This window comes from Mercurialis annua, linkage group LG7, assembly GCF_937616625.2.
Source record: "Mercurialis annua linkage group LG7, ddMerAnnu1.2, whole genome shotgun sequence".
Lineage (NCBI taxonomy): Eukaryota > Viridiplantae > Streptophyta > Magnoliopsida > Malpighiales > Euphorbiaceae > Mercurialis > Mercurialis annua.
Genome location: NC_065576.1, coordinates 49,084,714 through 49,098,581, shown reverse-complemented (window position 1 = coordinate 49,098,581; position 13,868 = coordinate 49,084,714). Strand labels below are relative to the sequence as shown.

At 35.0% G+C, this 13,868-nt stretch overlaps 3 protein-coding genes across 4 annotated transcripts; 1 reads left to right on the top strand and 2 right to left on the bottom strand.

The window, feature by feature from the left end:
- Window positions 1-2,750: 2,750 nt before the first annotated feature.
- Window positions 2,751-3,463, bottom strand: LOC126654443 (60S ribosomal protein L27a-2). The gene has a single exon (XM_050348299.1). It carries the CDS (start codon window positions 3,348-3,350, stop codon window positions 2,910-2,912), a length of 441 nt encoding a protein of 146 aa, XP_050204256.1. The 5' UTR covers window positions 3,351-3,463; the 3' UTR covers window positions 2,751-2,909.
- A 989-nt stretch (window positions 3,464-4,452) lies between these two features.
- On the bottom strand, window positions 4,453-6,874 carry LOC126656206 (uncharacterized). The gene is made up of 4 exons (XM_050350721.1): window positions 6,369-6,874; window positions 6,146-6,298; window positions 5,824-6,029; window positions 4,453-4,801 (listed from the first exon to the last, which is right to left on the bottom strand). Exons 1-4 carry the CDS (start codon window positions 6,825-6,827, stop codon window positions 4,594-4,596), a joined length of 1,026 nt encoding a protein of 341 aa, XP_050206678.1. The 5' UTR covers window positions 6,828-6,874; the 3' UTR covers window positions 4,453-4,593.
- A 277-nt stretch (window positions 6,875-7,151) lies between these two features.
- LOC126655578 (ABC transporter B family member 26, chloroplastic) lies at window positions 7,152-13,577 on the top strand. 2 transcript variants are annotated; one of them, XM_050349809.2, is made up of 18 exons: window positions 7,152-7,715; window positions 7,807-7,934; window positions 8,191-8,233; window positions 8,358-8,402; window positions 8,522-8,644; window positions 8,734-8,837; window positions 9,192-9,246; window positions 9,336-9,406; window positions 9,539-9,641; window positions 10,221-10,431; window positions 10,996-11,069; window positions 11,386-11,442; window positions 11,525-11,599; window positions 12,094-12,168; window positions 12,249-12,530; window positions 12,650-12,714; window positions 12,786-12,846; window positions 13,022-13,577. In XM_050349809.2, exons 1-18 carry the CDS (start codon window positions 7,260-7,262, stop codon window positions 13,100-13,102), a joined length of 2,109 nt encoding a protein of 702 aa, XP_050205766.1. In that variant the 5' UTR covers window positions 7,152-7,259; the 3' UTR covers window positions 13,103-13,577. The 2 variants fall into 2 exon arrangements, with proteins under 2 accessions (XP_050205766.1, XP_050205767.1); XM_050349810.2 differs by lacking the exon at window positions 7,152-7,715 and having other exon boundaries at window positions 7,896-7,945.
- Window positions 13,578-13,868: the final 291 nt, after the last annotated feature.

The following is a 13,868-nucleotide window of genomic DNA, read 5'->3' as shown; positions in this document are numbered from 1 at the left end:
AACTAAAAATATAAACCAAAACCCGCACTGAAGAAAATAAATCTAATATGAGTTCATCAGACCCAAGTTTGATGTAAAAATTAAGCGTCCAAGTCTGATCAATAGGTCGGGCAAACACCCCATATTGAAAAGCTCTAGTAGTGGCTCACATTAGGGGTGTAACTGAGTCCAGCTAACTCGCGAGCTACTCGGGATTGACTCGAAAAATACTCGAAATCAACTCGATTCAATTGAGTCGAGCTCCAGCTACTTAAGTTAATTATCGAATCGAGTTCGAGCTCCAAAATACTTGACTCGATGAGCTCGCAAGCCTAATCGAACTTCGGTTGATTTACCTTTTTACCCTTATTTATATACATTTATAATAGTAACTTTATTTTACATTAAAATATAATTTTTAAATATTTATATTGAAAATCGAGCCCAGTCGAGCTCGAGTCTCAATTATTTTGTCGAGTTCGAGCTCGAGCTCCCAAAATAAAACTACACTGAGCTCGAGTTTCGAGCTTAAGATTTTAGAGTCGAGTCGAGCTTGTCAGTGTTTCGGCTCGACTCGGCTCGGTTACACCCCTAGCTCACATGATGTATAGTTTTAGTGAGTTTAAGTAGCAATTCACCTCCTCAACTTGTAAATAATAGGCAATTAACATATAAATTAACTTTATGGGCAAATTAATCACGAATTTGGTAGTTATGGCAATCAATCCCATTTGGACAAATTAACTTGCAAGTTGAGGAGACAAATTGCAAAATGGGGCAAATGCCAAAATAGAGTTTATTGCTAATAATCAACAAGTTCGTGATTAATTGTTCACAAAATTAATTTATATGTAAATAATTCATTGTTTATAAGTTGAAGAGACAAATTGCCACTTAAATCATTTTACTGAAAGTAGTTGGCAGTCATGGCAAATACTTCTTGTGCATAGATAGATTCAATAAACCAAACCAAATTAACCATAATCAAACTTTTCACTTTTTCATAACCATTTTCACAACCAAATAATTTATTTCAATGAACCAAATAATAACTAAAAATAAAATTAATTAATTAATTTTGGAGTTGATATTTTAATGGCTTAATACATAATTTGACCCCTGAACTTGTACCCTTTTACCTATCTAACCTCTAAACTTAACGTCTCACCTATCGAACCTCTGAACTTGTTAAATAATCCGATTTAACCCCTAAACTTGATAAATACGTAAATATTGAACCCCTCCGTGCCACCTGTCACTTGAAACGTTCTAGAAGAAATTGTGTACGGAGGGGTTTAATATTTACGTTTTTATCAAGTTCAGGGGTCAAATAGGATTATTTGACAAGTTCAGAGGTTCGATAGGAGAGACGTTATGTTTAGGGGTTTGATGGATAAAAGGGTACAAATTCAGGAGTCAAACTATGTATTCAGCCATATTTTAATTATATACAAATTTGAAGGGTAAATTAATACTTAAGTCCTATAAAAACCATTAATAGGAATACCTTAAATTACTAACAAATTACAAAAAAACAATATTTTATTTATATATATATATTCGATCCGTTTTGGTTAAATTAAAAATTTCACACAAGAAACTAGACTGAACCGAAGTAACTAAAATTTCAAAAAAATTAAACCATAACAAAGCAGAACTAACCAAAAACCAGACAAATTAAAATTTCATATTGGCTCGATCGGTTAATCCAGTTACACCTGAATACTGCACATCCCTAAATACATCTGTGTTTAAATCAAGTACTAATCTAAGACTAAGTTCTTCCTTATCCAACTATGAAAGCCTCACCATTTCACAAGGAGTTTTGTATAGATGCTCTAAGGGCAACCCTGCATATTCTATTTGGAATGGTTGGTAGTACCAAGAGAGGTAGACTTTATACTAAGAAATTATATATAACAGACACAAATGAACAGAGGATCTAATCAACTTCATGTAATCGCTGGTGTTTAACAGTCATATGAATGATACCATCTCATAAGCAAGACCTATTAAAGAACTAATCTAGTCATTAAGTTAGCTAGAAGATTTCAACTTTATCATATCTAACTTCAGTCTTACATTTCGACATTTCATTTCTATGTCCAGAAAAAAAATCTCAACCTATGAAACAATATTTATAATCTATTCATGTAAAAATGTTATGCCATTTTCCACTTTGGTGTTTTTCATTTCAGTGTTTTCATGCAACATAATGGCAACTAAGTATTCAAATAAAAACTTCTGATGATCCTATAAAATCCTAATCCTGTTGAAAATTCAAGACCCTTGATCTATGCATCATTCTTTTAGTAGAGATAAAAAGTTGAAAACTGCATATGCTACATGATTAAAAATTAAAGACAACTAATCAGTAATCACTCATCATTCCCACGGATATCAATTACTAATCATCTGATCTGTTAAACTATTTCTCCATCGAATAAAAACGATAGACTTGATCAATAATTCTGAAAAAGCATTTTGCAGCAAACCTAATATAGCAACCAATGCACCACACATGAACAAAGAAAACCATATTCAAATCAAGCAGGCTGCTATTGCAGAAGAAAGAACAAGATGTTGAGGTAGCACAAACTACACTCCCTAACAATACTTAAATTAAATTGGAACTATCTTAAGTTAAAGGCGAAAGTCTTCCCGATCTAAAGTGTAGCATATCACTATAACGCCTAATACAGAAAAACACTTCATTCAACATTTACAATAACAAAATTAGCAAGCTCTAATCAAAATGGAAGCTGTCCAAATGAAAGAATTTAGCATATTGATGATTATAGATAATTCAAATAGTTATACCACCATACTTTAATTCTAACAAATAACCGTAAATCATAACAAAAAAATCCGCATAAAATAACAAAATCCTCCGAGTACAAAACATTAATAAAAAATTCAAAACCCTAAACTTAAGCAGTAAGAAGAACAGCACCACCAGCTTCCTTAATCTTCTTCTCAGCAATTTTAGAAACAAGTTTAGCCTTAACAACAAAAGGTTGATTCTCAGGCAAGACACCTTTACCTAACACCTTAAAGTACCCAAACTGAGTAACGTCAATTAACGGAACATTGTCCTTATTAGCCTTATCCTTAACATCCTGAGGCATCATTGACCAAAGCTTTTCTACGTTCACAATTGGACAGTAAAACCTGTTACGTAGCTTATGGAAATAACGCATACCAACTTTACCGAAATACCCTGGATGGTACTTGTCGAACAGGATTCTGTGGTGGTGCATACCTCCGGCGTTTCCCCGACCTCCTGGATGCTTTCGGTGCTTTCCGATACGACCGTGCCCGGCGCTCACGTGGCCTCTCTTCTTGCGGTTTTTCTTCAGTCGTGTTGCCATTTTGCTCTTGCTGTTAGGGTTTCGAGAGCGGCGGTGTTATGAGATTTAGAGATTTATGTAAATTAGGGTTTTGGGCGGATTTATTATCTGGTAGGGGAAATGAAGTGTGGTTGTGTTTTGCGGTTTTGCTCTCTAGGGTTAGAAGAGGTCTGTGGGTTTGGGTTAAGCCCAAAACTGTTTTTATGAAAGCCTTTGGGCTATGGCCATGGTTCACAATCCCAAAACCATAACCGTCCAAGAGGCGGTTTCGAGCCGGTTCGAAATTGGCCGGTTCAAAAAATTAATTAAATGAGAGTATATTTAAATAAAAGTTTAAAATTCATATTACTTTGAAAAGTTCAATTTGAAACCGGAACCAACGGTTCCAGTTTCAAGAAAAGTTGAACTGACCCAAATCCGGCCTCTTCCGGTTTTGAGCTGGGCCGGTTCACAGTTTAAACCGGCCCATAGCCATCTCTAACTGAGGGCACATTCTTTAAATTTATAAGCTATAGTTTAAACCAATAATACAAATACTTTTTATCCAAGTTAAATAAAATTTCAAATTCAAGTCTTTAAAATCAATTAACAAATATCGATTCCATTTTATGAAGTACTCCTTCCGATCCATAATATTTATCGCATTTAAAAAGTATTTTTGCTCGATAATATTTGTCATTTTAAAATGTTAAAAGAATATTAATTACTATATTCTAAATTTGACCCTTATTAATTTATTAGAAGAATACAATAACACAAATAAAAATATTAGTCATAAATACTAACAAGTTTCAAGATAGAATTAGCTTAGTAAAAATTTATAAATTATTTTCTTAATTTTTATGTCAAAATTAAATACGAAAAATATTATAGATTGAAATTAGTTAAGCCAAAGAACATAGTTGGAATATTTAGAAGATATTAACAGGTATTCTTGCAATAAATCTTGTGATAAATAACACACGTAATTTTGAAAATTAGAAGATTTATTAAAAAAATTGCTACGATCACTTCATTTGAATTCCATAGTGGTTACTCCTGTTTATAATTTTTCAGAGGAATATTGTGAAAGGAAAGGGAAAAAGCAACACAAAAGAAAATTACTGAAAAATAGAGGTGTAGCTAATGTTAAACAAATGAAATACATTTTCTTCAGCTTTATACATAGAACAATGTCACAGTGATACATGAACAATATATAAACAATAATATAAACAAATTACAGCCAACTATAACAATATGGTACACACGTTTTTAATACAATTTAACTTTGGAGAACAAGGGCAGCACCTACTAACCCCAACCATAGAGTTAAAGCTACCCAAAAAGCTGTGTTTTTCTCCAGCCCAGCAGGAGGTCGCCAGACCAGAAAGTCGGCTAAATAATCTCTCGATGATGAAATTTGATTGGTGGTTGATCCGCTAAATGTTTGATCCTTGTCTTTAGATTTGTCTGTCCATGTTGTTGCATAGCTGCAACAATTACATTTCGGTGTTACCATTTCTAAATTAGATTCAATCATAAAGGAGTAAGATCAGTAATAGTCAAGTAAAAATCCTTTGGCAGACATGAAAAACACAATTCATGAAGACAAAAATTAAAGAGCGCAGTACAAAATTTCAATTGATGGTAGGCAATCTGAAGGTAGGCTATAGGCATATCGATAAGCGATTTGCAAGGACATTCAAGGATGAAAATGAGAGGTTTCGATCTAAGCAAAGTCAGTAGCAGCAGATAAGTAAAACAATGAATTTAAAATTGATGCTAGTGTCGGTAGATTCTAATGCTGCAATATACAAAACAAACTTCCTATACAAGGCAGCCCTAAAGATGAAAATGACAGGCAAATGGAAACATAGTTGCTGAAAACTAAAGAATAAAGAGCAATCCATGGTCAAGTATAGGCCTAAGGCTGTTGAGTGTTGAATAAAGACGTGGCTGAGTCAAGAAACAAAGCAATCACGTAGTGAGAACATAAATTAACTAGGCAAGAACCCACAAGAAGACTGTAAATCAAACAACAAAGATATTTGCTACGATGGAACACCGCGCCCTCATTTTTTAGTGTTGGTTATAAATGCACAAGGATGTGAATGTGAGTTTGGAGCAAACATGTATAGGCAATGGAAGTGAATTTACAACTTACAAGAGAATAAATAAGAGTTCTTTGTTTCCCACCACCAGCGTAAAGCTAGAAGCAGAATTATTCATTTTTAGCTCATATTCGGAACTTTAAAGTAGGAAATTGCCTACTTGGAATATTTAACTTAATCTATCATACCATAGTACACATAAGACAAACCAAAAGTTTTCTTAAGCCATATTTAGTAGAAAGCAATAACAAGATGAATGAATTATCATAAAATGGGTTTACAAAACATCATCTAAAATGCAACAATCAAGCTCTTTGCAACATTCATCTTCATAAAATTTCACGTTAATTACATTCAATCATCATAGTTCACACAATTGAACCAAAAAAGCCGAAACGTACCTGTCATAAGGAGAACCAATCAAAGGAATGGTAACCATCTCTTCTTGGGAAATCTTAAGCTTCGGAGCTTGCAAAATATAACGAAGATCAGCAGCTTGGCGTCGAATACTTATACTAGGATGATTCCTTTCCAACTGCCGGTAAAGAGCAATACAATCTTTATGACGCTTATTCGCCTCATACGCCATAGCCAACCATATTTGAATCTAATCAAATCAACCACATGAACATAAATCAAAACCAAACCAATCTAATAAGGTAAAACTATAAAATAATAATACAAAATTACTTCAAGAAATTAGTAGAAAATTAGAAATCCAACCTCACCACCAAACAATGTAGACCTAGGAATAATAGTAAGAGCAGCTTCAAGAAATTCAATTGCTCTTGCGTACGTTCCTCTTCCATACGCTTTTTGCCCTAATTCAAACATTAGTTGCGCTGTTTCTCGTCTCTCAGCTTGTTCTCTAGCTACCTGTAACATCATAATCATCCATAATTCAACCAGAATCAAATTTATTGAGTATGTAATTATGAAAATAAACCTTCTCAAGCTCTTTTCGAACTCTGGTTTTTTTCTCTTCTTCAGATTCTTCTTTATCCTCATCCCTCTCAGTTTCCTCGTCGGCTTTATTTTGTAATTCCTCGGCCTTCTTCTCCAACTCTTTCATCTCTTCGATCTCCTTCACTCGCGTTCTCATTTCCTTCTCCCAATCGTACGGTTCCTCTTCTCCGTTCTCTTCATCGCTGTCGAAATCCACACCGTTCTTCTTTGAATTTGCTTTTCCTCTAACTGCTACTACTCGCTGGCTCCTTCCTTCTCCTGCTCCGTCCGATTCGAAGCTCTTAGCAGAGTATGGTGTGTGATAATGAAGATGTTGATCTCTCTTTTGAAGATTCAAAACGACGTCGATTGGTACCGGTCGAGCTTTCCGGTCTAGAATCACCGTCCATGGTAAAACCACGTCTAGTAACACCGCTGAATTTCCAACAATCACCGCCATGGAGTGTCGCCGCCGGTGAAGAAAAATCTGAGATATGAAATTCTTTTAACTGAAACAGCACTCTTTGTATGGAAGATATTTTAGCGGGTTTCTATACTTAAAATGACTAAAGTACCCTTAATTTACCCGAAACTGATTAAGTAACTAACGGGGCTATATCTGTCTACAAGAATGTAAACGTGGCGCGTGTTGCAGCCTCACAGAAAAGCCGAACGTTTATTCATGCACTCGTGTCAAACACGTCACTGCTACAGTTTTCCGACAGTGAAAACGATACCGTTTTGAGTAACATTTTCTTGCGAAATTGACATGAATGAACAGATTTTCTCATTTCTTCTGCACCACAACAACCAGACCAGAGCCAAAAATAATTCTAAAAATTTGGTATTTTTGATTTTTGGTATGCATCTAAACAGTTGAAAGAATTGAAAAATGGCGATGCTACTGTGTAATTCAAATCCTCGATTTTCCAACTCACTGAGTTACAAACAACAAGAATCGTCTCTCAGAAAACTGTCAACTGTCAACGCTAGAAGACTCAGATTCTGTGCTTCTCCTTCTAAATTCCCTAAACTACGTCGTTTTGGTGTTTTACAATGTGCTTCGTTAGCTAACGGATATCCGATAGCGGATAATATTAACCCGATTGAAGGAGAAGAAGAGGAAAGAGGAGAGAATTACGAGTTACACGGGAGAATTCGCGAGTTTTTCGAGTTTCTTCCGTCGATATTACCGGGCGGAAATTGGTGGAGTTTCTCTGAAGATGTGGAAATCAAATATTTAGCTGAGCCTGTTACTATTTGGAAAGCTCTTGGCCGTATGTGGCAATTAGTTGCTCATGATCGTTGGGTTATTTTCCTCGCTTTTTCCTCTCTAATTGTTGCTGCTGTAAGTTAAATTCTAATATTATTTTACTTGCAAGTGATTTTAATTGTTTGTTTTATCAATCTGAGGTGTTTGATTTCTGTATTTGGCTCAGGTTTCGGAGATTTCGATACCGCATTTCTTGACAGCGTCGATATTCTCTGCTCAGAGTAGTCAAATTGCAGTGTTTCATGGAAATGTTCGGCTGCTGGTCTTGCTATGTGTTGTAGCTGGAATTAGCAGGTTAAGATGTTGTATGGTCAATGTTCCCTTTCTTACTAAAAATAAGTTGATTGTTTGTATGCAGGATTAATTAAAAGAAGTTAATGTCAACTCCTATTTTTCAATTCCGCCCAGTTATTGTTAAAACGAATCGAGATTATTTTGTTATCTGTTGTTCTCTAATTAACTCGTTTTCTGGCTGATAATGTCGAATTAAAAGCAGTTTTTGTTCCTGCTGTACATACTGATGTTGTAATTTGTTGACTTGATATGTCAGTGGTCTAAGAGGTTGCTTTTTCGGCGTTGCAAACATGATCCTTGTGAGTTTTTTTTTTCTGCTCTATTTGCAATGTAGATTGTAAACATTGGTATTTTTTTGTTATATGAAAAAATGCAGGTGAATTGGCATTTTGCTGTGTTGACTTGTTTGTTTTGTAATATTAGGTCAAAAGGATGAGGGAAACGCTATATTCTGCTCTTCTTCTTCAGGTTATCTTTTTCTGTCTGATATAGAAAGTCATCAAATATGTTTTTGCAAGCCATAGTTGCCATGATACAGTTATGTATTGGATTATGTTTTTCATTGGTGATACATCCATCTGTTGTAGGATATATCATTTTTTGACGATGAAACAGTTGGTGATTTGACAAGTAGGCTTGGTTCAGATTGTCAGCAAGTTTCTCGGGTTATTGGAAATGATCTTAATTTGATACTACGCAATGCCGTACAGGTTATTTGTTGATACATATAATAATCAACTGAAACTCGGTGTAATTGTAATATGAGAACTTATCATCTTGTTTTGTGCCTCTGTTCTAGGGTACAGGTGCTTTGATCTACTTGCTAATTTTGTCTTGGCCACTTGGTTTATGCACCTTGGTGATATGCTCAACTTTAGCAGCTGTCATGGTGATATATGGCATGTAAGATCTACCAGTATCATAATTGAGTTTTATGCATATCGGGATGTTTGTTTTGTGCTTATAGGCAATAGCTGACTGTGATTTTGTGCAACTGATATTCAGTAAATGGCAATAAATAAATGACTATGTATGTGCTAAAGTTTTCATTTCAAGGAAAATATAGTTTAATATCTGGAAAAAAGAAGAAGCACATTTCAACTTTTAGATTTACAGAAGATATCGGATTTCAATTGCACACGCACAGATTTAAACTTTAGTGCTGTAAGGCAAACTATCACATGCAATTTGCTTCTTGTCTATTTGTGAACTTATTTTCAGAATGCCTGTACTTACTCTCTATGTTTTATTTGTTAGGTACCAGAAGAAGGCAGCAAAGTTAGTTCAAGAATTCACTGCTTCTGCTAATCAAGTAGAATATGTTTTCTCATCTCTAAGTTGTGGGAAAAATAGTTTTTTCAATCAATGATTAAAAGCTCAGCACAAGTTAGTTTTTTGTAGGTGGCACAAGAGACGTTGTCTTTGATGAGAACAGTTCGTATTTATGGAACAGAAAAGCTAGAACTTGAAAGGTGAATGTTTTTGGGAATATAAAATTCAATGGAACATACAACTAACCAGTTTTTCTGTGGAAAACAAACTATAATAAGATTCAAGCATATACCAATAGCCTTACATGATGTGTATATTTTCTGTTCGTAAAGGTATAAGCTATGGCTGGACAAATTGGCTGATATAAGCTTGAGGCAAAGTGCAGCCTATGGATTTTGGAATTTGAGCTTCAACATGCTTTATCACTCAACTCAGGTCCAGCTTTTTATATTGTTAAAATGTTTGGCTGTTTTGCTTTTACCTTTCATTGATGTAAGAAGTTGGTTTTGGTGTCCTTACATTTGCTAGCCTGTGAAATTTTTTAGTGATGGATTTTCCAAACAGATTTTATGCCACTGGACGTTCTGTCCTGACTTGATGCTTTTTGGAGCATCTTAGTAGAGGCATACTTCACTTGATTGCAGGCAGTTAGTTCTATTCTGCAGGTTATTTGTTTGGTTTGGTCCCATTCAACCTGATCTGTGCTGCCTTACTTGTAGTCTTAGGTTGTAGATACTAATGAAGAGCAGAGCAGATGATAAACTTTTTCTACAATCCTTCAGTCCTTTTTGACATCTCGTGAAGCATTCCCTTTTGATTTAGCGAGTCAATGGCATTTTTGTAACTTCACAAATGCTCAACTTTTTCAGCTTTAACTCGGTTTAACTTATGAATATATACTTTTGTTTATATTATTCTGAACATAAGAAAAAAATAGATTTATTGAGTCAAGTTAAAGCTTAATGCCTCTCGGGTCTTGCTTTTTGCTTATAATGGCATAATGTGTTTCTGCAGATTATTGCTGTTCTAGTAGGAGGAATGTTTATTCTGGCTGGTCATATTACAGTGGAGCAACTGACAAAGTTTATATTATACAGTGAATGGCTGATATACTCTACATGGTGGGTAGGCGATAATTTATCATCTCTAATGCAATCTGTTGGGGCAAGTGAAAAGGTCTTCCAGTTGATGGATCTCTTGCCAAATGACCAATTCCTATCGAAAGGCAAGCAATTTGCTAACTTCAAAACATGTCTTAGATGATTTTTTTTTCCTTTGAGCAAGTCCCTGTTATGCTTTCTTTGTTTTGTGGATTAATCTAAAGATTGCAGCATCAAAATCTACAGGCCTGATCATGTCTTGTAGATTTTGTCTGGTTTTCCATATCACAGAACTAAAACTTTGAAGACATCGCATCTGTTGATGTCTGTTCCTAACAAATGCCTGCTGAAATATTATGACGGTCTTGAGTACTGAGTTTTTCCAACTGTGCATTTGGTTGGCTTCTTGAACCTTACTTTAAAACTGAATTGACTATAATTGGCAACAGTTAACTCTTACAGATTGGGCCATAGAAAGAATCCACTAGCATTTGTGTAGGTTTTGCATATCAGTAGGTTTGGTCCTTTCCATTTTTTCTACTTCTAATCTCAAATTTGTTTATCCAATTTTTTTTTTGTAGCCAAGGAAAGTTTGGCATCCTACAGCTTGTGTTCAAGAACTTATACTTTTTCTTCAATTTAGCTTTCCAGTCATAATTATTTAAATTTTCGGTGTAACTGCTTTACAGGATTGAAGTTGCAGAGGCTGACGGGACATATAGAATTTGTGAATATTAGTTTTCATTATCCATCACGGGAAGAGGTATCATTCTCATCTTTAGCATAAAGCGCCCCTTTTCTTCTCCAAATTTAGCCTCTTATGCTACCTTTGGAAGGAGTTTCAAACTTCCAATAGCCATGCACCAATAAATGTCAGCACGCATGCAGCAGTACTTTTCTGTCCCCTGTCCCAGTGAACACTCTGTTAAGGTGCAGAATGCTTTTCCGTATTACAACATTCGGGGGGTATTGAGATAGAAACAGGCAGTGAATCCTGGATTGCTTTTTGTGCAAATGTTACTATTCTGCTTTCGCTTTCCTGAAATTTGTACTCCAATTGAAATTTCGTATTGGGACAGGTACCTGTACTGCAACATGTAAACCTTTCAGTGCATCCAGGTGAAGTAGTTGCAATTGTAAGTGTGTTAATTTTATTATACCACGTCATGCTTCTAAGGTGACCAGTAGAAATTACTTTCTGTTCTTTAACTTTGTTAGGTGGGACTCAGTGGAAGTGGGAAGAGCACATTGGTAAATCTCTTGCTCCGTTTGTATGAGCCATCAAATGGTCAGGTAATACTTACAACATTAATTGGACCTTTAATAACTTAGAAGCGATGACTCTGATGGAAGGAGTTTGTGCTTTATGGGTGAGTAATCAAGTTAGAACAGTGTTTAGTACCTCTAGGCGATGTTTTTGTAGTTGCTAAATGGCAGTTACTGAGCATTATAAGCATTTGCAGTTCTTTGCTTTCTCTTTCCAGGGTTAAGAGGTTAATGATAATTTCAATCAACTACCTAAGGTAGATTTATTAATTAACATTAACTCTTAAACGATACTTAGTTCCTTACTACTTTCCCTTTCGTCAGGGTTTTAAATCAAGGTTATTATGCTTGTTCTCGACAATAGTTTGTTCATGATTTTCATTCCTTCCCATCTCATCTCAAATATTCAGTTTCTGGACTTTAAAATCGGTACCTGTTAATCTGATTGTAACTGTTTATTAATGGCTCTTCTTGTGGAGAGTGTGTTATTGAATCTAAGCAGTTATTACTATACCATGCAGATTTTAATTGATGGCTTCGCACTTAAAGAGTTGGACATCAAGTGGTTGAGGGAAAGAATTGGATATGTGGGACAGGTCCTTCATTAATCTTTATCATTTTATGGGCTTCTATATGGTCACCAAATTTTCTTTTTAAAAAGTAAGATATTATACAGGAACCAAAACTTTTTCGGATGGATATCAGTTCAAATATTAGATATGGTTGTCCACAAGATATAAACCAGAAAGATATTGAGTGGGCTGCTAAGCAGGCATATGCTCATGATTTCATTTCATCTCTGCCCAATGGTTACGAAACATTGGTTGATGACGATTTGCTCAGTGGGGGTCAAAAGCAGCGTATCGCCATTGCTCGGGCTATTCTCAGGGACCCTACCATTTTGATACTCGATGAGGCTACTAGTGCGCTGGATGCAGAGAGTGAGCACAATGTTAAGGTATCTACTTACTGCAAATATTTACCTACTGTCATACTTATAGTGATACATGCAATTTCGAATTTCTTTATGGCTTGCTGTCTTTCAGCTTTTGATGAATCATTTGCAACCTTCCCTAGGGTGTCCTTCGGGCTGTTACAAGTGACTCGGCGACAAAGAGAACTGTCATAGTAATTGCACACAGGTAGGTCCATTTTTCCCTCCGAGTTTTTTTTGCGTGGGTTGAAGTTTGATTTTCTTCTCCACTCTCTGCAGGCTTTCAACAATACAAGCTGCTGACAGAATAGTGGTTATGAGTAATGGTCAAATAGTTGAGGTTGGTGTTCTTGACATTTTTATGGGAACTCTAATAAAACTCCATCTTAAATTGTGGTCAATGCATTACATTGTTGCTCTATTTTATGCATATCAAAGCAATAGTTGTTTGGTTCGCATGGAATAAAAAAGTTACTCCTAAGGAATAACTTAACTTTCTACTTCTAACAAAACAGATGGGCAGTCACAGAGACCTTCTTGATCAAGATGGCCTTTATGCACGATTAACAAGACGACAAGCTGATGCCGTGGTATGATCTTATTGCATTTCGTCACTTACGTTTTCGTGGCTCAGGGAATCCATCAACATCTAACCTATCCAATCATCAAAATTACGAATTGGAACGAGATATCTGACATAATATAACTACAGAAGCAACTTTTGATTTCTCAATTGCCGCAAAACATAAGCATTTATGTCAAAGAAACCAGATGCTTACAACATCTATAAAGTGGAGAATCACCATGACAGCATGGTATAGTGAGTTCTGTAATTTATATTTATATGTTCATCACAAACTACAATTGACTATAAGAACTCGAGCAGCGATTATAAGAACTCGAGCAGCGATTATAAGAACTCGAGCAGCGATTATAAGAACTAAATAACAATTGTAACAATTGTCATTGTATTAGTAAAATTCACAAAGGAGTAACTAAAACCCTCTTAGGTGGAATCTTTAATTCCTAATGCTGTATTTTCTAATTAAATTCAATTTTTTATTTTGTTAATTACTTTAGTATAGTACAGACTCAACTCAACAGTTTTTTTCTTGTTCCAGCTAAATTAAGTTAGTTAGTGTCAAACTTTTCAGGACTCTGATCCTACAATACTAAAAATTATTATTTCTTTCAGGGCTATATTATTGTTAATAAGATCAATATTATTTTGACCATTAATCATTGTTTATTTTGAATAACAATCATTTTTATTAAATGGTTAAAAAGATAAAATACACTAAAAATAAAGTAACCATTGAATTTCCCATTATTATTATGATGATCAATTATGTATAATCACAG

Bases quoted from the DNA above. Each gene is read 5' to 3' on its own strand.
- LOC126654443 (XM_050348299.1), bottom strand. From the start codon at position 3,350: ATGGCAACACGACTGAAGAAAAACCGCAAGAAGAGAGGCCACGTGAGC.
- LOC126656206 (XM_050350721.1), bottom strand. From the start codon at position 6,827: ATGGCGGTGATTGTTGGAAATTCAGCGGTGTTACTAGACGTGGTTTTA. The intron at 6,030-6,145 runs GTTGGATTTCTA...TGATTTGATTAG, and splicing joins CTACATTGTTTGGTGGTGAG to ATTCAAATATGGTTGGCTAT. The intron at 4,802-5,823 runs GTACGTTTCGGC...TAATTGTTGCAG, and splicing joins ATTGGTTCTCCTTATGACAG to CTATGCAACAACATGGACAG.
- LOC126655578 (XM_050349809.2), top strand. From the start codon at position 7,260: ATGGCGATGCTACTGTGTAATTCAAATCCTCGATTTTCCAACTCACTG. The intron at 8,234-8,357 runs GTGAGTTTTTTT...TTGTAATATTAG, and splicing joins GCGTTGCAAACATGATCCTT to GTCAAAAGGATGAGGGAAAC. The intron at 12,169-12,248 runs GTCCTTCATTAA...GATATTATACAG, and splicing joins GAATTGGATATGTGGGACAG to GAACCAAAACTTTTTCGGAT.